General features: G+C 43.9%; 1 protein-coding gene across 5 annotated transcripts; it reads left to right on the forward strand.

Moving 5' to 3' along the window:
- Window positions 1-311: 311 nt before the first annotated feature.
- LOC121558597 (clathrin heavy chain 1) lies at window positions 312-23,781 on the forward strand. Of its 5 annotated transcripts, XM_041872014.2 has the most exons (34): window positions 312-856; window positions 1,774-1,981; window positions 2,427-2,429; window positions 8,392-8,660; window positions 8,952-9,113; window positions 9,238-9,351; window positions 9,482-9,655; window positions 10,594-10,791; window positions 10,977-11,177; window positions 11,419-11,571; window positions 11,714-11,836; window positions 12,034-12,171; window positions 12,473-12,637; window positions 12,837-13,017; window positions 13,164-13,327; window positions 13,470-13,595; window positions 13,712-13,854; window positions 14,094-14,328; window positions 14,442-14,564; window positions 14,767-14,912; window positions 15,068-15,251; window positions 15,389-15,581; window positions 16,311-16,468; window positions 16,589-16,861; window positions 17,022-17,189; window positions 17,458-17,607; window positions 18,172-18,303; window positions 18,426-18,536; window positions 18,689-18,859; window positions 19,061-19,282; window positions 20,064-20,084; window positions 22,137-22,174; window positions 22,259-22,334; window positions 22,513-22,605. In XM_041872014.2, the coding sequence occupies exons 1-33, from the start codon at window positions 815-817 to the stop codon at window positions 22,287-22,289; spliced, it is 4,920 nt and encodes a 1,639-aa protein (XP_041727948.1). In that variant the 5' UTR covers window positions 312-814; the 3' UTR covers window positions 22,290-22,334; window positions 22,513-22,605. The 5 variants fall into 5 exon arrangements, with proteins under 5 accessions (XP_041727948.1, XP_041727920.1, XP_041727926.1 ...); XM_041871986.2 differs by lacking the exon at window positions 22,137-22,174 and having other exon boundaries at window positions 322-856; window positions 22,513-23,781; XM_041871992.2 differs by lacking the exons at window positions 2,427-2,429; window positions 22,137-22,174 and having other exon boundaries at window positions 322-856; window positions 22,513-23,781.
- The last annotated feature ends 51 nt before the right edge of the window (window positions 23,782-23,832 follow it).

Below are 23,832 nucleotides of genomic sequence, written 5' to 3' on the forward strand. Positions count from 1 at the left end.
CGATATTGAAACATAAACATGAACACACGATAATCCTACACTAAATGCACATCATGCAGAGAGGACATTTACACTTAAAATCCGCTGCATGTCCAATGAAGCGTGAATTATCCGGAACTGACGTAAAAGGGCGAATGATGTGGCAAAAATTGGAAGTCAATGTAAAACAAATAAGTATAAATAAATGTTTGGCCTCTTAGATACATTTAGGTGTGTTTTAGACTGTTCCATGTCAAAGGCAAAGATGAAATCACAGGTGGAACGATCATATTGGTTTGTCTGTCCTTCCAGTGATATCCCCAGCTGCTTCCGGATTGAGAACGTTCTGACAAAGATGGTGGCTAAATGAAGATGTCTTACTCAGGCCGTTTACCTTTGAAAAAAAAATATGTTCCGGTTTGCTTAAGGGGTGGCTCAATGCGATAGCAGCTGGGTCTTGTCGGCTTAGTTCACTGACCGTATATGAACAAAACAAATTAGGGAGTTGGATGTCTCGCTTCCTCTTCCGTCTCAGATTCTGAGCTGTTTCCGTCGCCATTGCAGGTTTGGACTGAGATCAGTGCTTAAGACACTGCCATTTATTCAGGCAGTGGAGAAAACGCATAAACATCCGGCGGCTACACTTGACATAAGATTTTGGAATCACAATTTAGAAAATATTCTCAATAACAGCTTGATTGGACGTAAATATTCACTGTCTGACTACGACTTACGAATCAGTGAGTGAGGAGGTCGTAGCTAGCACGGTGCTAACCTAGCCAACTAGCTGCTTAGCTAGAATTCCAGGACTCCGTAGAAGCAAAGGAAATCCGCAATGGCTCAAATACTACCTATCCGCTTCCAGGAGCACCTGCAGGTATGAAAACAATATAGCTAAATACTAGTCGTGACCAGGGATCGTAACTATCGCACTAAACCCCTCCAGATCTTTCTCGGTTGCTTGACGTTTTTCGCTCACTGTTAGCTAGCTAAGCTAACTGTAACTGGCAGTCCACAACACCCGCAGCGAAATGAATGACCTCTCCTCCCCGGTTGCCATATTATGCTAGCTCGCTACCTAGCTAGCGAAAAGACTAGCACAGTGAACTAGTTAGTTAACGTTCTAGGGTAGCCATCAAACGTAACGTTAACTAACTGCTTTCGTATGATAGCTACTATTTTGATTTTAATTGGCCTGCTAATTCAAACGTTTAATGTTAAGTAATGGCTAACTACTTAACTAGATAGATACATACTGTAGCTGACGTTTCTGCGTGACAGTCCATTTAATAACAGCCAGATAGATGCATGTAGCTATGTCTGCTAGTCTGTCACTGATCTTCGATTACCCTGACCCTTCATTCAAGGGAGGCAGGTGTTCAGTAAACTAAATTGGCTTAATCAATAGACAAATGTTCTAAGGTTAAAACAACATAGCTAGCTACAGTACCTAGCTAGTTAGTATTATTTATTTTGATGTAACGTTAGTTAACTTTATGTATGGCCATAGGATGATAAAAGGGTAATGCGTTTGAGTCTTTACAAATGCTAGCTCATCACGAATCATCATCATCATAAAATCTCTGCAATGATCATGAACCTGTGCATGTGCCTTAAGGCCGGTTAGTCCACTGAACTACAGGACAGGAGCCAACACGTTTTCAGGTCTCAGACAAGATCACTAACACATCATGCAAGCGTAGTTCACCGAACCACCTCTGCTACACAGTCACACTAGCAACTGTCTTTTTTCCAATCAAAATCTTTCAAACAATGTAATTCCATTTCCTTTAGCTCCAGAACCTGGGGATCAACCCAGCTAACATTGGATTCAGCACCCTGACTATGGAGTCTGATAAGTTCATCTGTATAAGAGAGAAGGTGGGCGAGCAGGCACAGGTTGTCATCATTGATATGGCCGACCCCAACACTCCCATCCGTAGGCCCATCTCTGCAGATAGCGCCATCATGAACCCTGCTAGCAAAGTTATTGCCCTCAAAGGTAAGGACTTGCACTGAGCCTGACCTGTTTCCTTTGACTGAACTAATATGTACAGAGGCTGTGTTTTTAATAACTGAATTCACCCAAACTAAGCAGTTAACTACACCTTTATTGACTGCTGTAGACCATAATTTCCCTGTGTGTTGCTGTCCTAATATAAAAGGCCATTTGTGTACGTTTTTGTGTTTGTCAGCAAGTTATTGATCTAGACCTGTTACATTCTGCTTCGCCTGTTAATGACCATATACGGGCCTGTCCATTTCTATTTTGTTTTGTTGAAAAAATCAGCAGTAAAACTGCTTGTAATTTGCAATTTATAGTCTACATTTTAAACAATTGAACCCCTTTGTACACTGATAAAATTGTCATACTATCATGAATGCTTTGTCTATTTTTGCTTGTTTTTGCTCTTTTCGTTTCTTAATGCTTTCTTATATGTTTGCAGACGGTGAGTTGGATTTTATATATCATGAGTTGTGGAAGTTGTAATCATGTTTGCACTGTGTTGGAATGTCTGCCCAGTACTGTATATGTTCTGTTATGTTTACATAGGAAGGACTGTTAGAAAGTAGGATGGAAGCACAAGGGGGTTGATTTAAAGAACAGAAGGCTATAGGGTAAATGGCAAACAGAATAGGGAAATTCAAGGAAGTTCATCAAGACCTCTAGGGTTGAGGTAAAAACATCTGTGAGTGTGCCAATGTGCACCTTTTTATATTGCACACTGCTGTCTCAATGGCCAAGCGGTCAAGGCTATTGCACAGGCTGAGACGGTGAAACATTCCTCTGAAGCAAGATCCTTGTGATAACTTTTGATAATGTATTATTCATGCCCTTATTATGACTATATCCAGTTTGAGAGCTGGTCTTGGCCTATAGGCCGAAGTAGTCATGGTTTGCATGATTTTTGTCAGTGCATCCTGGACTGCAGTGGAAGAACCTTGCATTCAGAGACCAAATTTATTGCAGATCCTGCATATTAGACTACAGGAAAATCAGATATGCAATGCAATATTGCAACATTTCAATACTAGGCTATAGTAGCCAAATTAATTTGTGTTGATTGATTTAATATTGATTTGACACCCCCACCCCTGTGTGTTTGTCTTTATGTAGCCTATAATGTATTCTATTTGAATAGTTCACTAGTCAGGCAAGATACACTACATGACCAAAAGTATGTGGACACCTGCTTGTCGAACATCTTATTCCAAAATAATAGGCATTAATATGGAATTGGTCCCCCCATTGCTGCTATAACAGCCTCCACTCTTCTGGGAAGGCTTTCCACTAGATGTTGGAACATTGCTACGGGGACTTGCTTCCATTCAGCCACAAGAGCATTAGTGAGGTCGGGCACTGATGTTGGGTGATTAAGCCTGGCTTGCAGTCTGCGTTCCAATTCATCCCAGTGGGGTTGAGGTCAGGGCTCTGTGCAGGCCAGTCAAGTTCTTCCACATCGATCTCGACAAGCCATTTCTGTATGGACCTCGCTTTGTGCACAGGGGCATTGTCATGCAGAAACAGGAAAGGGCCTTCCCCAAACTGTTGTCACAAAGTTGGAAGCACAGAATTGTCTAAAATGTCATTGCATGCTGTAGCGTTAAGATTTCCCTTCACTGGAACTAAGGGGCCTAGCCCGAACCATGAAAAACAGCCCCAGACCATTATTCCTCCTCCACCAAACTTTACAGTTGGCAGTATGCATTGGGGCAGATTCGTCTGTCGGACTGCCAGATGGTAAAGCGTGATTCATCACTCCAGATAACCCGTTTCCACTGCTCCAGAGTCCAATGACGGCGAGCTTTACACCACTCCAGCCGACGCTTGGCATTGCGCATGGTGATCTTAGGCTTGTGTGCGGCTGCTCAGCCATGGAAACACAGAGGCAGCTTGGAGCTCGGTAGTGAGGGTTGCAACCGAGGACAGATTATTTTTACGCGCTACGCGTTTCAGCACTTGGCGGTCCCGTTCTATGAGCTTATGTGGCTTACCACTTCGCGGCTGAGACGTTTTTGCTCCTAGACGTTTCCACTTCACAACAACAGCACTTATAGTTGACCAGGAAAGCTCTAGCCGGGCAGAAATTTGACGATCTGACTTGTTGGAAAGGTGGCATCCTATGACAGTGCCGCGTTGAAAGTCACTGAGCTCTTCAGTAAGGCCATTCTACTGCCAATATTTGTCTATGGAGATTCCATGCTGTGTGCTCGATTTTATACACCGGTCAGCAACAGGTGTGGCTGAACTAGCCGAATCCTCTAATTGAAGGGGTGTCCACATATCTTTTGTATGTATATATATTATATGTGTGTATATTATATATATATATATATATGTATATTGTGTGTATTATGTAGTGTGTGTGTGTGTGTGTGTGTGTGTGTGTGTGTGTGTATATACAGTTGAAGTCGGAAGTTTACGTACACCTTAGCCAAATACATTTAAACTCTGTTTTTCACAATTCCTGACATTTAATCCTAGTAAAAATTCCCTGTCTTAGGTCAGTTCGGATCACCACTTTATTTTAAGAATGTGAAATGTCAGAATAATAGTAGAGAATTATTTATTTCAGCTTTTATTTCTTTAATCACATTCCCAGTGGGTCAGAAGTTTACATACACTCAATTAGTATTTGGTAGCATTGCCTTTAAATTGTTTAACTTGAGTCATGGTTCGGGTAGCCTTCCACAAGCTTCCCACAATAAGTTGGGTGAATTTTGGCCCATTCCTCCTGACAGAGCTTGTGTAACTGAGTCAGGTTTGTAGGCCTCCTTGCTCGCACACGCTTTCTCAGTTCTGCCCACAAATGTCCTATAGGATTGAGGTCAGGGCTTTGTGATGGCCACTCCAATACCTTGACTTTGTTGTCCTTAAGCTATTTTGCCACAACTTTGGAAGTATGCTTGGGGTCATTGTCCATTTGGAAGACCAATTTGCGACCAAGCTTTAGCTTCCTGACTGATGTCTTGAGATGTTGCTTCAATATATCCACATCATTTTCCTTCCTCATGATTCCATCTATTTTGTGAAGTGCACCAGTCCCTCCTGCAGCAAAGCACCCCCACAGCATGATGCTGCCACCCCAGTGCTTCAAGGTTGGGATGGTGTTCTTCGGCTTGCAAGCGCCCCCTTTTTCCTCCAAACATAACGATGGTCATTATGGCCAAACAGTTCTATTTTTGTTTAATCAGACCAGAGGACATTTCTCCAAAAAGTACGATCTTTGTCCCCATGTGCAGTTGCAAACCGTTTGGAAATTGCTCCCAAGGATGAACCAGACTTGTGGAGGTCTACCATTTTTTTTTTGAGGTCTTGGCTGATTTCTTTTGATTTTTCCATGATGTCAAGCAAAGAGGCACTGAGTTTGAACGTAGGCCTTGAAATACATCCACAGGTACACCTCCAATTAACTCAAATGATGTCAATTAGCCTATCATAAGCTTCTAAAGCCATGACATCATTTTCTGGAATTTTCCAAGCTGTTTAAAGGCACAGTCAACTTAGTGTATGTAAACTTCTGACCCACTGGAATTGTGATACAGTGAATTATAAGTGAAATAATCTGTCTGTAAACAATTGTTGGAAAAATTACTTGTCATGCACAAAGTAGATGTCCTAACCGACTTGCCAAAACGATAGTTTGTTAACAAGAAATTTGTGGAGTGATTGAAAAACTAGTTTTATTGACTCCAACCTAAGTGTATGTAAACTTCCGACTTCAACTGAATGTGTGTGTGTGTGTGTGTGTGTGTGTGTGTATATGTATGTGATCGAATGTGTCATCTCTCTTTGCATTAGATGGGCTAGTTTATTTTTTTAGCTCTGTGATTTGTTGTCCAGGTGTATAGCATTACACAACAGGAAATTTAGGCCTATAGACTTTTCAGTGGTGAAATTTGAAAACAATAGCTGATTCATCATAGGCTACAGACGCAAGAAATGAATGAATAGGAAACCCTTTCGTTGCTCCAATAATAAGCCAGTTATTGGAAAGCCTGAAATGGAATGGTGGTCAGTCAGTGCATTCCAGGACACTTCTTGTACCTCATCACATCTGTTTGTGGTCTTGCGTTAATCTGCATTCAGACCCAACCCAAACTCCTTCATTCATCTCAGGATTAACATATTGGGTTAGGAATCCTGTAGAGATGCTTGAGCTCCAGATTCACACCCCTGAAGTTAACCTATGACTAGGCACATACAATGTTAGGACTTTAACAGAAATTAATAGAAGGACCTTATACAGTTCCTTCAGAAAGTATTCATACCCCTTGACTTATTCCACATGTTTTTACAGCCTGAATTCAAAATGGATTAAATATATTTTTTTCTCACCCATCTACACACAATACCCCATAATGACAAAGTGAAAACATGTTTTTAGAAATGCTTGCAAATTTATTGAAAATAAATAAAATACAGAAATCTCATTTACATACGTATTCACACCCCTTTGCTATGACACTCCAAATTGAGCTCAGGTGCATCCAATTTCCTTTTATCATCCTTGAGATGTCACTACAACTTGATTGTAGTCCACCTTTTGGAGAATTCCATTGTTTTGACATGATTTAGAAAGAAACACACCTTTCTATATAAGGTTCCACAGTTGACAGTGCATGTCAGAGCAGAAACTATACTGTGAAGTCCAAGGATCTGTCTGTAGATCTCAGAGATATAATTGTGATGAGGCATATCTGGGGAAGGGTATAAAACAAGTTCTAGAGTGTTGAATGTTTCCAAGAGCACAGTGGTCTCCATCATTGGGAAATTGACAAAATATGGAACTACCCAGACTCTGGATAGAGCTGGCCGTCTGACCAAACTGAGCAACCGTGCAAGAATGACCTTGGTCAGGGAAGTGACCAAGAACCCAGTGACCACTGACAGAACTACAGAGTTCCTTGGCTGAGGTGGGAGAAGCTGCCAGAAGGACAACCGTCTCTACAGCACTTCACCAATCTGGGCTTTATGGGAGAGTGGCCGACGGAAGCCATTCCTGAGAAAAACGCACATGACAGCACGCTTGGAGTTTGCAAAAAGGTACTTGAAAGACTGAGAGCATAAGGCAAAATATTTATTTGGTCTAATGAGAAATGTAACTCTTTGGCCTGAATGCAGAGCGCTATGTCTGGAGAAAACCAGGCACAGTTAATCACCCATCTAGCACCATCCCTACCTGAAGCATGGTGGTGGCGGCAGCATCATGCTATGGGGATGCTTTTCAGCGGCAGGGACTGGGAGACTGGTAAGAATGGAGGGAACAGTGAATGGAGTCAAATACAGGCAAATCCTTGATGCAGGTAGCTTAGTGGTTAAGAGCGTTGTGCCAGTAACCGAAAGGTCGCTGGTTCTAATCCCGAGCCGACTAGGTGAAAAATCTGTCCGTGCCCTTGAGCAAGGCACTAAACCCTAATTGCTCCTGTAAGTCGCTCTGGATAAGAGCGTCTGATAAATGACTAAAATGTAAATGTTAATGCTCCAGAGTGCAAATTACCTTAGACTGGGGACAAGATTAATGTTCCAACAGGACAATGACCCCAGGCATACAACCAAAGCAACGCTGGAATTGCTTCAGAACAAGAATGTGAATGTTCTTGAGTGGCCCAGCGAAAGCCCAGACTTGAATCCCATTGAAAATCTGTGGAAAGACTTGAAGATTGCTGTTCACTGCTGCTCCCCATCTAACTTAACAGAGCTTGAGAAAATCTGCAAGGAAGAATGGGAGAAAATCTCAAAATCCAGATGTGCAAAGCTGATAGACATACCCAATACGATTTCAAAGCTGTAATCGCCGCCAAAGGTTATTCTGCAAAGTATTGACTCAGGGGTCTGAATACTAATGTAAAATAGATATTTCTGTATTTCATTTTCAATAAATTAGCAATAAAAAAAAAAAAGATGTTCTCACTTTGTCATTATGGGGTATTGTGTGTAGATGGGTGAGAAATCTATTTAACCCATTTTGAATTCAGGTTGTAACACAACAAAATGTGGAATAAGTCAAGAGGTATAAAAACTTTCTGAAGGCAATTGTTTGCAAGTTGTCAATTCACCCAGTCACTAGAAGTTTCTGTTTATTATCCTCATCTGGATTGGTCATGTCTTCTACTTTTTTTGTATTGAGTGTTTTCCTAACTGAATGCAGATCTTACCACATTATTGGTTGCCTGTCGTTGTGGTCTTGCTTTCTGCATTGCAAGTGCTGTTTTGTATGGTCATTTGGTGGCACTCGCACCAAACCATGACTACCACTATTTCTAAATCAAGTGAAATTTGGTATTACAGTATTTTAATTTCCCCTCTAGTCTGATGTTTGTGTGTGGTGATTAGTAGTTGACATTAGCTAGTGGAGATATGATGATCTAGCACTGTATCTCTAAACCTTTTAATGTGTGAATTTTCAGCGGCAAAAACCCTCCAGATTTTCAACATTGAGATGAAGAGCAAGATGAAGGCTCACACCATGACTGATGACGTCACTTTCTGGAAGTGGATCTCCCTCAACACAGTAGCACTGGTCACAGACAACGCCGTCTACCATTGGAGCATGGAGGGAGACTCCCAGCCAGTCAAAGTCTTTGACCGACACTCCAGCCTAGCAGGCTGTCAAATCATCAACTACCGCACTGACGCCAAACAGAAATGGCTGCTTCTCATTGGGATTTCAGCACAGGTACTGAAATAGAAGGAATTAGATTGGATTTATGGTTGACGCGAGCTGTAATCTACTGAAGAGTGACTTGCATTTTTATTTTTCAAATGAGTTTGTCATAGAAGTTAATCCGTGTGAGTGTCTACACGAATGTACAGCAATACACTGACCTGATAGAGGCTAATAGCTTGCTTTTTGTCTGTATTGAAGCTTGCACAGTGTTATGAAATGCCCTGATAAGGCTTAATGTACCACTGGAAAAGACTGCTGTAGCACAAGCTCTTGTACAGTATGTGTATTCCTTCATTTCAGCAAAACCGTGTGGTGGGAGCCATGCAGCTGTACTCTGTGGACAGGAAGGTGTCCCAGCCCATTGAGGGCCATGCTGCCGGCTTCGCCCAGTTCAAAATGGAGGGTAACACAGAGGAATCCACACTGTTCTGCTTCGCTGTCCGTGGGCAAGCTGGAGGAAAGGTAGGAATCTCCGCTCAGCATGGACATGGAGTACTCAGGGAGGGCTGGAATGGAAAAATAAAAATGAGAGAAGACCGGGAGCTGTGTTGTTGATTTTCCTCTGAATATGTTTCTGCTTTTCTAGTTACACATCATTGAAGTGGGAACCCCACCAACAGGCAATCAGCCATTTCCAAAGAAGGCAGTGGACGTGTTCTTCCCTCCTGAGGCCCAGAATGACTTCCCTGTAGCCATGCAGGTACTGGAACCACTTCATAGTAGATGGACAAGCACTCAAACCTGTTCCATACAGACATGCAGGCCCTCAGCATTAATACCCGTTATGACACAGGTACTGAAGCCTTGTCTCCCTGCTCTCTGTCCTCTAGATCAGCTCTAAGCAGGATGTTGTCTTTCTCATCACCAAATATGGCTACATCCACCTGTATGACCTGGAGACTGGCACCTGTATCTACATGAACAGGATCAGCGGGGAGACCATCTTTGTTACAGCCCCACATGAACCAACCGCTGGCATCATTGGAGTCAACAGGAAAGGACAGGTAAGTCTCCACTGGGTAGCCGGGAGTAAAGGGGATTGTTTTAGTCCTTTTATCAGGAGTAACTAGATGCCAGTGGGCTGATCATTGAGCTTCCTGTCCAAAACACACAGAGCCATTAAATATTCAGGAGGGTGGAAAGCTGATCCATGTCTGTAGAGCCCACTGCTCCAACTCTCCTCCTCAGAATTCACAAATACTGTACCTACAGTACCAGTCAAAAGTTTGGTACTGTAGGTCAAAAGTTTGGACACACCTACTCATTCAAGGATTTTTCTTTATTTTTGTAAAGAAAAACCTTGGAATGAGTTGGTGTGTCCAAACTTTTGACTGGTAGTGTATGTGATGATGGCTTGAGAGTCCCATTTATGTGACAGTGAAAAAACAGAGTGTGTTTGTGTGGCAGTGTGCTTTTGTCTCTTAAGAGTATGATTGACATGTGTGTGTGTGTCAGTTGGTGACCTTGGCTGAGGGAAGCCTTGTATATAACTGCTCTAACGGCGCCTCCAGCAGAGAGCAACATGTGAAACACAGTTGGAGGTCCGTCAGGCCAGGTGTCCTCATCTCCTTAAAGCTCCTGGCTCTCTAACCCGCCAAGTCTGCTGCTCCTTTTACATTTTAATGTATCACACACTCACACTTATATACACACTCGCGCGCACACACACACACACACACACACACACACACACACACACACACACTGCTCCATGGGGATGGCCATCTGTGAATTTAATTCCCAAATGCCATTCTCTAGTCTAGCAACATTATTTTTACACGTTCAATTACATTTTGAATAAATATGTAAGTTTAACAAAGGAATTATATACCAGTTTTGTTACAATTGTCAGTACATATAAACTAATGTAATAGTACACATATTTTCATGTCTGTATAGGAGTGGACTCTAACCCTGTCTGTGTGTTAATGTGTTTGTCCAGGTGTTGTCGGTGTGTGTGGAGGAGGAGAACATCATCCCCTACATCACCAACGTGCTTCAGAACCCAGACCTGGCCCTGCGCATGGCCGTGCGCAACAACCTGGCCGGGGCCGAGGAGCTGTTCGCCCGAAAGTTCAACACCCTGTTCGCTGCAGGGAACTACTCAGAGGCTGCCAAGGTGGCCGCCAACGCTCCCAAGGTACTGCCAATGCACCAAAACGCCCAAACAATGAAAATCATGTTTTTTGGATGATATTTCAGCTGCAACAAAAAAATCTGTCTTGTGGATAGTAAGGGTTCTGCTACTGCGGCCTTCTATCTATCATGGTCAAATGTTTTAAAAGTTACAACTTGGATTTTGGCTCCTTTTCTCCTTCTCCCCAGGGTATCCTGCGTACCCCAGACACCATCCGTAAGTTCCAGAGTGTACCGGCCCAGCCGGGCCAGACCTCTCCCCTGCTGCAGTACTTTGGCATCCTGCTGGACCAGGGCCAGCTCAACAAGTTTGAGTCTCTGGAGCTGTGCAGGCCCGTCCTTCAGCAGGGACGCAAGCAGCTGCTGGAGAAATGGCTCAAAGAGGACAAGGCAAGGAACCATAGTTATCATAATAAACTGATACTATAATTGTCTCTTACTGTTGAGTTTGGATGTTCAACATTGAGCTTTACAGTTTTATGTTCCAATTATGTATTGCTCAACATATAGCACTGCTCTGATCAACTATCCCTATAACTATTGGGCTGGTTAGGACTTTTTTAGAAACAGTGTTGGTTAGGGATTTACAGCTTGTAGTGTGTGAATGAACATTGCATGTATTTTTCTACAGCTGGAGTGTTCAGAGGAGCTGGGTGACCTGGTGAAGTCAGTGGACCCCACTCTGGCCCTCAGCGTCTACCTCAGGGCCAACGTGCCCAACAAGGTCATCCAGTGCTTCGCTGAGACCGGACAGTTCCAGAAAATTGTCCTCTACGCCAAAAAGGTTAGTGGTGGTTATATTTCTATCTACTAGTCCTTTCCAATATAACATTTGACTTGACACAAAATGGAATTCTGTAATGTGGTCAAATTAGATTGTGTTCAGTTTTGAACTAACAGATGTGTTTTCTGTATTTTCCCTCTAGGTGGGCTATACTCCAGACTGGATGTTCCTGCTGAGAAACGTGATGAGGATCAGTCCAGAACAAGGCCTGCAGTTCTCCCAGATGCTGGTGCAGGACGAGGAGCCGCTGGCTGACATCACACAGGTCAGAGGGCAAAGGGCCAAACGTCTTTACCACCTCAACCCTTCATTTATCATCCTATTTCCCTTATATTTACATTTTCTGAAGGGGAAAAAACCTTGTTCAGTGCTGCGCTGTGAGGTGGCTGTATCAGATGCTGGCTGTAGACAGTAACATGAAAGATGTGTGGTAACTGATGTATTGTCTGTCTCCCTGTTCAGATCGTTGATGTGTTTATGGAGTATAACCTGATCCAGCAGTGTACCTCCTTCCTCCTGGACGCCCTGAAGAACAACAGGCCTGCTGAGGGGCCTCTGCAGACACGCTTGCTGGAGATGAACCTGGTCCACGCCCCACAGGTACACACACATCGCACCCCATCCCATACACACCAGCACATACACACACACACATCACACCCCATCCTATACAGGGGCCAGTATGAAAAAATGCATGCACTCACTAACTGTAAGTCGCTCTGGATAAGAGCGTCTGCTAAATGACTAAAATGTAAATACAGACCCAACACTTACACAGCAATTGTACGTTGTATTTTTTATTTCACATCGTCATAAGTGCCACACTCTAATTTGCCTCTCTTCCACTGACTCGTGATGTCATGGATTTTAAATTAATGTATGGTGTTTCTTTCCTCTTCAGGTGGCCGATGCCATCCTGGGCAACCAGATGTTCACCCACTACGACCGTGCACACGTTGCCCAGCTGTGTGAGAAGGCTGGCCTGCTGCAGAGGGCACTGGAGCACTACACTGACCTGTACGACATCAAACGGGCCGTGGTGCACACACACCTGCTCAACCCTGAGGTATAGGACACTACCTAACACAACCACACACTGCATGGAATAGAATATGTCCTTGACCAGTGTTCATGGTCTTGGAGAGCAGTGTGTACTTGTTGTGTTTTGCTCTTAATAAATGTAACCTTTATTGACTAATGTGTGCATTCTGGTATTTCTCCTGTCAGTGCACTGACTCTGTATGTGTATTGACTCTGGCCTGCAGTGGCTGGTGAACTTCTTTGGATCCCTGTCAGTGGAGGACTCTCTAGAGTGTCTTCGGGCCATGCTGTCGGCTAACATCCGTCAGAACCTGCAGATCTGTGTCCAGGTGGCCTCCAAGTACCACGAGCAGCTCTCCACCAACTCCCTCACGGAGCTCTTTGAGTCATTCAAGAGCTTCGAAGGTAAGCAGGCCATACACCTGATGCAAACCACCTAGTCTTGTCCTCACCTGCATGGAATATGGTCATGACTGTTTCAACAACCACATAGTTGTTCTTCCTACCTCTCTATCTCTATGGGGACTAAGTTCTGTCTCGGTTCATTCCAGGTCTGTTCTACTTCCTGGGTTCCATCGTTAACTTCAGCCAGGACCCAGAGGTCCACTTCAAGTACATCCAGGCCGCCTGTAAGACAGGACAGATCAAAGAGGTGGAGAGGATCTGCAGAGAGAGCAACTGCTACGACCCCGAACGAGTCAAGAACTTCCTCAAGGTAAGGGAGAAACGGAGGCATACTATAACATGACATCACAGTTCAGCTTACTTCAGTCTTTATTTGTTGAATTACCCTAAAAGCCAGCTCTGGATGTTAGTTTGATTCAGTGAGCTGATATGAATCTTTCCTCTCTTCACAGGAAGCTAAGCTGACTGATCAGCTCCCCCTGATCATCGTGTGTGACCGCTTCGACTTTGTCCATGACCTGGTCCTCTACCTGTACCGCAATACCCTGCAGAAATACATTGAGATCTATGTGCAGAAGGTACAGAAACTCATATTAACCTGCGTAACAGCTTTTTTTTTTAATACACTGAATTAAAGGGTCACAACCATTGTACGATAAGTGAATTTTCTGTAAGAAAAATGTGTGTGTGTCAGGTGAACCCCAGCCGTCTGCCGGTGGTGATTGGAGGGCTGCTGGATGTGGACTGTGCTGAGGATGTGATTAAAAACCTGATCCTGGTGGTGAAAGGACAGTTCTCCACTGATGAACTGGTGGCTGAGGTGGAGAAGAGGAACAGGTAAGGAGTATGGGGACAGGGAGAGGGATGTGTTTCAGCCCAGACTGGCTTTATACTAACGTGGCCTGTCTTGCCAGGGCTTGTTTTTGTCCCCAACTGCAGCAGTAGTGCATTTAATTGTGACATTACTTCTGGAAGAGAAAGTAGGATGAAGTGGTGCTGTTTGACCCAGTTAAAAGTGGAAATATATCTCATTTATGAGCACCTGAAACTTGAAGATGTATATGTGTTGTCTCCAGACTGAAGCTGCTCCTGCCCTGGCTGGAGGCCCGTATCCATGAGGGCTGTGAGGAGCCAGCTACCCACAATGCCCTGGCCAAGATCTACATCGACAGCAACAACAACCCAGAGCGCTTCCTGCGTGAGAACCCCTTCTACGACAGCCGCGTGGTGGGCAAGTACTGTGAGAAGAGGGACCCCCACCTGGCCTGCGTGGCCTACGAGAGAGGACAGTGTGACCAGGAGCTCATTAATGTGAGTGGGGAAATAAGAAATACATTTTAACTTGACTAATACATTGAAATGGTAATTTAGCAGTGTTTGCATATGTTTTGCCTCATGCTGATCATCTTACATTTCCTGTACAGGTGTGCAATGAGAACTCTCTGTTCAAGAGTCTGTCTCGCTACCTGGTTCGCCGTAAAGACCCTGAGCTGTGGGCCAGTGTGCTGCTGGAGAGTAACCCGTTCAGAAGACCCCTCATCGACCAGGTATGGACCTGTTCCTGCCTGTTAGAAATGCAAACCACATCATCCTCACTAAAACCATTATCCCAAAATGTGCTGCGTTGTCGTATTTCACACAATGGTTAAATTGTTATTTGTGACCCGTTTGGCTATACGTTTGCAGAATGGTGACTATTCTCTCCATTCTGGAATAATGAATGATGTTTGTTGTCTATCTTTCATCCAGGTTGTTCAGACAGCCCTGTCTGAGACCCAGGACCCAGAGGAGGTGTCCGTCACAGTCAAGGCCTTCATGACTGCAGACCTCCCCAACGAACTCATTGAGCTGCTGGAGAAGATCGTTCTGGATAACTCAGTCTTCAGTGAACACAGGTACTAGGGCTACTGAAGCTCTGCTACCTGTGCTCACTGGCAAACTGCGCTGTCCATTGTGTGTCTGCTCTTTCAATACCAGGATGGTTTGGAACTTTATACTTGTTGTTTTAGTTTGTCAATGCTGAGCAGAGTTCATCTGTGTTTTAATTCAGAAACCTGCAGAACCTGCTGATCCTGACAGCCATCAAGGCAGACCGTACCCGTGTGATGGAGTACATCAACCGCCTGGACAACTACGACGCCCCCGACATCGCTAACATCGCCATCAGCAACGAGCTCTTCGAGGAGGCCTTCGCCATCTTCAGGAAGTTTGACGTCAACACCTCTGCCGTGCAGGTCAGTGGTTGAGTGTTTTGCTCTGGGAAATGGACCATTGACCAAAATGTTGGTCATTGTGGGCAATGCTACTGTTCTGCCTGAATTCTATGGATTAAGAGGTGAACTTGACAAAAGTTATTTCTGTGTGTTTTTAGGTTCTGATTGAGCACATTGGGAACCTGGACCGGGCCTACGAATTTGCTGAGCGCTGCAACGAGCCTCCAGTGTGGAGCCAGCTGGCCAAGGCTCAGCTGCAGAAGGGTCTAGTGAAGGAGGCCATTGACTCCTACATAAAGGCTGACGACCCCTCTGCCTACATGGAGGTGGGCCAGGCTGCAGCCCAGAGTGGTAAGAGACAAAAAAATATCCACGTAATGTCCAGCGTACGACCAACATTAGGGTTTTTCAATGTAGGCTTGCCATTGGAGGTGAAGGTATTCACCTGTATCCAATTGGGGGAAAAGTAGTCTGGGTACCAGTCTCTAACATTCCACTCCTTGTGTCATATGCCAAAGAGACTGGACTTTCTGCAATCTCAAAGTTCAATATGCAGCTGGATTTCTGGCGAAGTTGCTCATTGGTTGTTGAAAATCATTAATATTTTCCATGACAACATGTGGAGCCTCGAAATAACAAAAACAAACATTTAGCTGTCAGCTAGGCAAGTTTTAATTTTAGGCTTAAAATCAAAGCTAAGATGTTTTGAGGTTGGAATTGCAGTATTTATTTAGTTTGAGAATTTAGAAGTGAGCTTTTGACAAACTGGTTTAGTCTGGACAAACAAAATGGTTGCTTAGCAACCGGACACCAACACAATTTGTTGAGGAAAAAAAGTGATAGAGTTCCAATATTTGCATAACCTTTGTGATTGGAGGATAGCTGTGAGGGTTATCGAATCAGGATCAAATCCTGATTCAAATTATAGAATGTTCCGTTTTGAAGATTGAAGAATGACCAGTCTCTTTGGCAAATGACAGAGTACAAGGAGTGGCATGTAATAGCTGAGCAGAGATGGCAACCAGGCTAGAGGAAAAGGGCTTAGTGAAGTAAATAGAAATGTTCCCCTACTATCCTCAGGTAACTGGGAGGACCTGGTGAAGTTCCTTCAGATGGCCCGTAAGAAGTCCCGTGAGTCATACGTGGAGACAGAGCTCATCTTCGCCCTGGCCAAGACCAACCGCCTGGCTGAACTGGAGGAGTTCATCAATGGACCCAACAACGCCCACATCCAACAGGTACGCTCCGAATACTATATACACACATCGGCACACACACACAGGTTTACCTGACACATCCTTCTCCATCACTGCTGACCAGTATCATACCTTTTCTTATCAAGTCTTTCTCTATTCCAGGTGGGTGACAGGTGTTATGATGAGAGGATGTATGACGCGGCCAAGCTGCTCTACAACAACGTGTCCAACTTCGGGCGGCTAGCGTCCACCCTGGTCCACCTGGGAGAGTACCAGGCTGCCGTGGATGGAGCCCGCAAGGCCAACAGCACCCGCACCTGGAAAGAGGTGTGCTTTGCCTGTGTGGATGGTAACGAGTTCCGCCTGGCCCAGATGTGTGGCCTGCACATCGTTGTCCATGCTGATGAACTGGAGGAGCTCATCAACTACTACCAGGTAAGGCCCATTTGGTTCAATTACTACCAATATTCACTCTCATAGCAATGGTCTTATCCTGGCAAGAGTTTGTTTTTAACCCAATCATACCCTAACATGTGATACATTTGTTTTTAATGGTCCTGTGTTAATTGAAGATGCCATGGTTGTTTGTCTCTAGGACCGTGCTTACTTTGAGGAGCTGATCACTATGCTGGAGGCAGCCCTGGGCCTGGAGCGGGCTCACATGGGCATGTTCACCGAGCTGGCCATCCTCTACTCCAAGTTCAAACCCCAGAAGATGAGGGAGCACCTGGAGCTCTTCTGGTCCAGAGTCAACATTCCAAAGGTAAGAGACAGAGAGGAAGAATGCTTCCAGAGAGATGCCTATATGCAAGGGGATTGAAATTATTTGCATAGTCTTTATATTTTGCAACGCCAGGGTTGTGAGTTCAATTCCCACGAGGGGCCAGTATGAAAAGTAACAAATGTATGTCCTCACTAACTGTAAGTCGCTCTGGATAAGAGCGTCTGCTAAATGACGTAAATGTAAATGTAAGTCGCTCTGGATAAGAGCGTCTGCTAAATGACTAAAATGTAAAAAAATGTGTCTACAGGTCCTGAGGGCTGCAGAGCAGGCCCACCTGTGGGCGGAGCTGGTCTTCCTCTATGACAAGTATGAAGAGTTTGACAACGCCATCATCACCATGATGAGCCACCCCTCAGACGCCTGGAAGGAGGGACAGTTCAAAGACATCGTCACCAAGGTAACTGACTGCAACAACACACAAGCTCAGCATTGACTGCATGTCATGTTTTAGATTTGCAAACATTTCGTATTGGTCAAGTTGTCATGATGTATTCATTGGTCATTGTCATTGGGTTATGGAACCCCTACCTGTCCCAGACCTGCTGTTTTCAACTCTTAATGATCGGCTATGAAAAGCCAACTGAGATTTATTCCTGATTATTATTTGACCATGCTTGTCACTTATGAACATTTTTGAACATCTTGGCATGGTTCTGTTATAATCTTCACCCGGCACAGCCAGAAGAGGACTGGCCACCCCTCATAGCCTGGTTCCTCTCTAGGTTTCTTCCTAGGTTTTCGCCTTTCTAGGGAGTTTTTCCTAGCCACCGTGCTTCTACACCTGCATTACTAGCTGTTTGGGGTTTTAGGCTGGGTTTCTGTACAGCACTTCGAGATATTAGCTGATGTAAGAAGGGCTATATAAAATAAAATTGATTGATTGATTGTATTAGACAAAGTATTTGACACTGAATAGAAATCCAGATCTTGCAGCTGAATGTATAATGCTTTGTCGTTCCAGGTGGCCAATGTGGAGTTATACTATAAGGCTATCCAGTTCTACTTGGAGTTCAAACCATTGTTACTGAACGACCTGCTCATAGTGCTGTCACCACGACTCGACCACACCCGCGCAGTCAACTTCTTCATGAAGGTACTAGGACGCTACTCTGTCCATACTTAATAGCTTCCTATCTATCTTGTATGTCAATATTTGGCATTCAGAACGACCTGCTTGACTGTCCACTGACTGAACTTTTCTCTGTCCATCTCCAGACCAAGCAGCTGTCACTGGTCAAGCCGTACCTGCGGTCAGTGCAGAACCACAACAACAAGGGTGTCAACGAAGCACTTAACAACCTCTTCATCACGGAGGAAGACTATGCGGTACTAAGATCTTTTAACATACGCTTTGTTTTGCATACTTTGGAGAAAATAAACTGTGAAAACACTGAAATTACCATTGTGGAAAGAGAAAGTTCCTTATTTTGTCATGCAAATGACTTTCTCTCTTGTTGTTATTCCTCTGTCCTGTCCAGGCCCTGCGTGCCTCCATTGACGCCTACGACAACTTTGACAACATCACCCTGGCCCAGGGCCTGGAGAAGCACGAGCTGATTGAGTTCAGAAGGATCGCTGCCTACCTCTTCAAAGGCAACAACCGCTGGAAGCAGAGCGTGGAACTCTGCAAGAAGGACAAACTCTACAAGGTCCAGTTTCTCCTCAACTTTATACTAATATTTTGTCTGATGACCAGTGATCATCAGCTCACATAGATACCCATGCTGCTGTTGTTTTTGTAAAATGTGTGTATCATAACATTGCTTTTAGATATGTCACTCTGAATTCTCTCCCCTTGTGTCTCCCCTGTTTTAATGTGTATATCTGTGGTGTTTTGTGTGTGTGTGTAGGACGCCATGCAGTACGCGTCTGAGTCGAAAGACGTCGAGCTGGCTGAGGAGTTGTTGGCGTGGTTCCTGGAGGAGGACAAGAAGGAGTGCTTTGCCGCCTGCCTCTTCACCTGCTACGACCTGCTGAGACCTGACGTGGTGCTGGAGACGGCCTGGAGGCACAACATCATGGACTTCTCCATGCCCTACTTCATCCAGGTCATGAGGGAGTACCTCTCCAAGGTGGGTTAAGTTGGCCACGACTCGGATGGCAGTTCAACCCATAGGGTATGGTAAGGTTTTTTTAGTGCTTAGGTTATCAGTGTCTACAGTAAAAAGTAGGTACTGTTAACATGGTGAGGCAATTTGTTGTCAGGTGACGTTTTTAATGTACCAATTTACCTTTTGAGGAGGTCACCTTCTTTCAGGATCTTGTAAACGACCACAACTTCAGCCGGTCACATCCTCATCCTGTTCCGTTTCTCTCAATCGTGTTACCAGTAATCATGTGTTCCTTTTTGATTTGGGTTTTCATCTCTGCTACTTTTCCATACAAATGTTAACATCAGGAGATTCATACTGCTTAGGATTCTCCATGCCACATATATTTGTCATATGTCAAGAAATAACAGAAATATCACTTCTTGTGATAGAACAAAATGGTAGTATAGGCTATAGTCTACTGGGATCTAGGACAAACAGGAAGAAATAGACCACTACGTAGACCAATTGTACCAAATTATGCATGTTGTATGATGCTTACTATAATTATATTTTAGAAACAGGTCTGCTGATATATAATATCTATCTATTTGATGAATATTGTCATTCTAACTGAAAAGTACCACATCAATAATTTCACCAGAGCTTGCATTTGTATCAAAAGTGGCTTATTTCCATCTCTCACTGTGATTTTTCTTCTGTTTTCTCTGTTGATCTGATGATTCCACGTTTGTTTGTTCTCTCTGTTGGGAGAGTTTGTTTTGTTTTTCTCCTTAAGTTGCCTCTCTGAATTCCCTTTCAGGTTGATGCGATTAAGGAAAAGGTGAAAGTCCAATCCATTTCCAGTCATTCTTTTTGACCCCCTGTAGTCTGTAGTTTGGAGGAGTGAAACTAGAGGAAACTGCATGAGTCTGTCCCCTCCCCATGTCACTGCTGCTTCTGAGTCCACACCACACCTTGACTAGACAGCCCACCCAGAGTGGTCTGGAGTGGGGCTCTCCCACCCTGCCTCTAGGGAGCTGCTGGGGTTTGGGATGGCTCTATTAGCTATTGCTCTTTGTTCCAGGGTTGAATCAGTGACTGACCATTCAGGAACTCATTCACCCCAGCAACACCCAAACAGAGGGATGTTTAGTTCCATTCCATTGAGGCTGTCCACATAAACCAGCAAACTCCGTAACTGTCCAGGAGCAGGAAAGGAGAGCTCTACTTACTGTAGTCAGACTACTCTCCCTTAGACCTGTAGATACTAATGAAACTACCGCTGTCTGTAATATCACTGAGCTCCAGTCTGCTGTTGGCTTGAGGCTGTGAGAATCTGTACCACTTGCCATTTAGTGGTCAACCTTGGTAGAGTAATGGGGTTTGATTTGTACTGAAATTAATGTTAAAACAGCACTGGGACCACATTGAATGTGGTCTGACCAGCGCTTAAGGCCAACATTGTTGAATGTTGTCCTTATAGCAAAGTTATGTAGCCTCATATTTGGGCTATGCACAGCTTTAGACAGCTGCAACGTGGGAGAATAGAACATACTCTGTATGGAAATTGTGACCATTCTTTCAGAGTTCCCTCCTCTTATGTAACTGTTTACAGAATTAACTCTCAAAGTAAAAAATGCCAAGTTTTAGATATATTAGTAAATATCCTCAACAAATTGTATCATGTATGTAGACATTTTTTATATTTTATTATATTTTTGTTCCTTTTATTTGTTATATTAGTTTTACTGTATTAGTTCTTTGCTACTCCAGAACTGTAAAGTGTGATCTCTTCAATGACAAGCAGGGTACTGTGTGTGCATAGGGTGTGGAACGCGTCTAACATACTTATATTGTGTTGAGGGCAAGCATGAGTTTCCCCCTCCATAGCATTAGCAGCACTTTGGACAGGCTAGGAGACATCGTTGTTGGCTGTGCCTGCTTCTGGACGCCTTGACTGGCCGTACAAACCATCCCTCCATCCTCTCACTCCCTCCACTGTGGCTCTCTGCCTCTCTCATGCACTCTTCTAAACAGAGAAATTACCTAACTGCCGCTTCAGCATGTCTCTTTCCCCTTCAATGAACCTACAGCCTGTTTACCTGTATCTTAAAACAACGTACTGACTGTTTTGCCAGACGGCAAGTATGTAGAGAACTGAACCCTACGTTGTGATCTGACAGGAGAGAAGTATATTCATAAATGACTTATCATGGTTTTGTTGAAGTGATCTTGTGAATATTCAGGATGCATAGGTTGTGTATTTCTCTCATATTCAAGATGCTGCTTGCTTGATCCTGCGAATTGTCAGTCTTGCCTTTTTGTCTTTTACAATTCCTGCTCTAAGCTGCTTAACAACTAATCAAGAGGACCGACATGATAAAGATTTGTCTTATTTGCTGGTTATTGACAATTTAATATAAGTATAATCTTTCCATTTAGAGCTTATTTATTGTGGTTTCCAGTTGATTCATTATATCTGTTTGTTCTACTTCATGGTAGGGAGAGTTTCTTGTTAGTGTTAGCGTTGTGGTAGTGCTTGTAATCCCTAGTAGTTAGATTTCTGTGATGTTGGCCCATATTAGAGATGTTGAAATGGGTTTGGTTCTCTACATACTGTCCAAGCACATGGAAATAGATGCATCTGGTGGCTGGATGGTGGGACCATTTATTTATTTATATGTGTTTTGTTTAGGCCTAGCTGTGTGTATCTAATCTGAAATTAGACTCCTTTACAACCCTAATGCTGGGCTGTCGTGGTCAAGCTTGGTAGCTAGTATAGCCAGTAGCAACTAGTGACAGTGCCTGACTAAAAAACCATCCCACACCCCGTAGCATGGCCTGCCTCTTGCGGCCTGTTTTAATCTTGACTTTATTCATCTCTGCCTGTCAGGAATGGTCCCATCGGCCAGCCAGTGAAATAACCCAGAGGTCAGTTATAATGGCATCTCATTAGAGCACCCCTTGCTGGTTGTGTCTGTGGTTAACATGCTCACCTCTCTGCCTGCCTCACAGGTCGACAAGCTTGATGCCTCAGAGTCCCTGAGGAAACAGGAGGAGCAGAACACAGAGTCCCAGCCCATTGTTTATGGTACGACGACCTGACCTCTACATACCCCTGCCGCTCTATTGGTTGAATATGCTAAAGGAAGGCCTATTATGCTTTGTTGTTTTAGCACCTGGGCAATGTTAACCCTTTTGAAGTGTGTTTGTATATTAGTAGTCTTGTCATGAAGCTCATGCTAGTGTCCTCCGTGTTTGTGTTGCAGGCACGCCCCAGCTCATGCTCACTTCAGGCCCTGGTCAGGCCGTGCCCCCCCAGCCTGGCTATGGAGGCTACGGCTACCCAGCAGCACCCGCCGGCTACGGCCAGCCTCCCCAGCCTGGCTTTGGCTACGGCATGTGAACGCCCACCACCCCTGAGTCACCTGTTTGTCTCTCCTTGTGTTCCTCACCAGCTTACCATGCTCTTCTACTCACAATAGGGGATACAAACAACAAGCAAACCTGCGCTCATTAAATTATTTGTATTATGTTCTCCCTTAAACTGCAAAGGACTTTTATTTGTATTTTGAACAGAAATTGGACCACTTTCTTTTCTTTTCACATTCCATATTTGACTACTTAACACTTACTAGAATTAAGGTTTTTTGTGTGTAATTGTTTTTTTAATGGGTTTATGTTATGTAAGTGGACTTGAGAAAGAAGCAATTAACCTTTTGAAGTAGTTGAAGGATCTGATTTGCACTCTGTCGTGAGAAGAAACTAATATAGAAACTCTTAATTTTGATGTACTGAACGTGTGAACAGCTTACATTGTCTGTCTGTATAATGCATTTCATTATTGTATATTCTGAAAAAAGGTTACATATAATATTTGAACATATATTGCCACTTCAACACTAAGTAACGATAGTATATTCTGCACAGGCGTGTAGCTTTATGGAGTTTTAAATGCATACAGATGTATGTGAGTGTATGTGTGTGATCTAATGATCTAAATAAGAATTTTAATCCCCCTTGGCCTATACTGGCTCTCCAGTCAACCCCAGTAGATGTTAATCCTCCTTTGATGGCTCCGTGTGTTTTAATCTAGGTGACTTTCTGTTGTGCCGTGTACAGTGCTTGTGTGTGAGACTGTGTATGTGCAGGGGGATCGAAGGCTGACTTCAGACCCGTACGTTTGTATTTACTCATCACCCTCCTTGTGCTGAGGTCCGTGTATGCCAGGTGTTGTGGTGTTCTAGGTCACCATATTTTTGTGTGTACAGAAGAAGGATCGTTAAAAAAATATGGATATCCTGCGCGTCCTCCTCTACGGCCCTGTCCCGTTTTGGTTCAGTCAGTGCGATTGGCTCTGAGAACAATTGGAGGACAGGGCCGTTCTCCTTTGGTGTCCTAATGTCAACTTGTTTAGATCAGTAACACTCCTGTAGGTTATGTATTTCGATGGTTATTATGAATAATTAGATCTCAGTACTACAGCATACAGTTCTTTGTCAAGAATGGTCTGAAATAAAAGCCTGTATTTACCTTGATGTATTCCCGATGTGCTTTGAGCTGTGTGTGTAAAGTGTCATCCTAAGCGC

Source organism: Coregonus clupeaformis, chromosome 5 (genome assembly GCF_020615455.1).
Source record: "Coregonus clupeaformis isolate EN_2021a chromosome 5, ASM2061545v1, whole genome shotgun sequence".
In the NCBI taxonomy this organism is placed as follows: domain Eukaryota; kingdom Metazoa; phylum Chordata; class Actinopteri; order Salmoniformes; family Salmonidae; genus Coregonus; species Coregonus clupeaformis.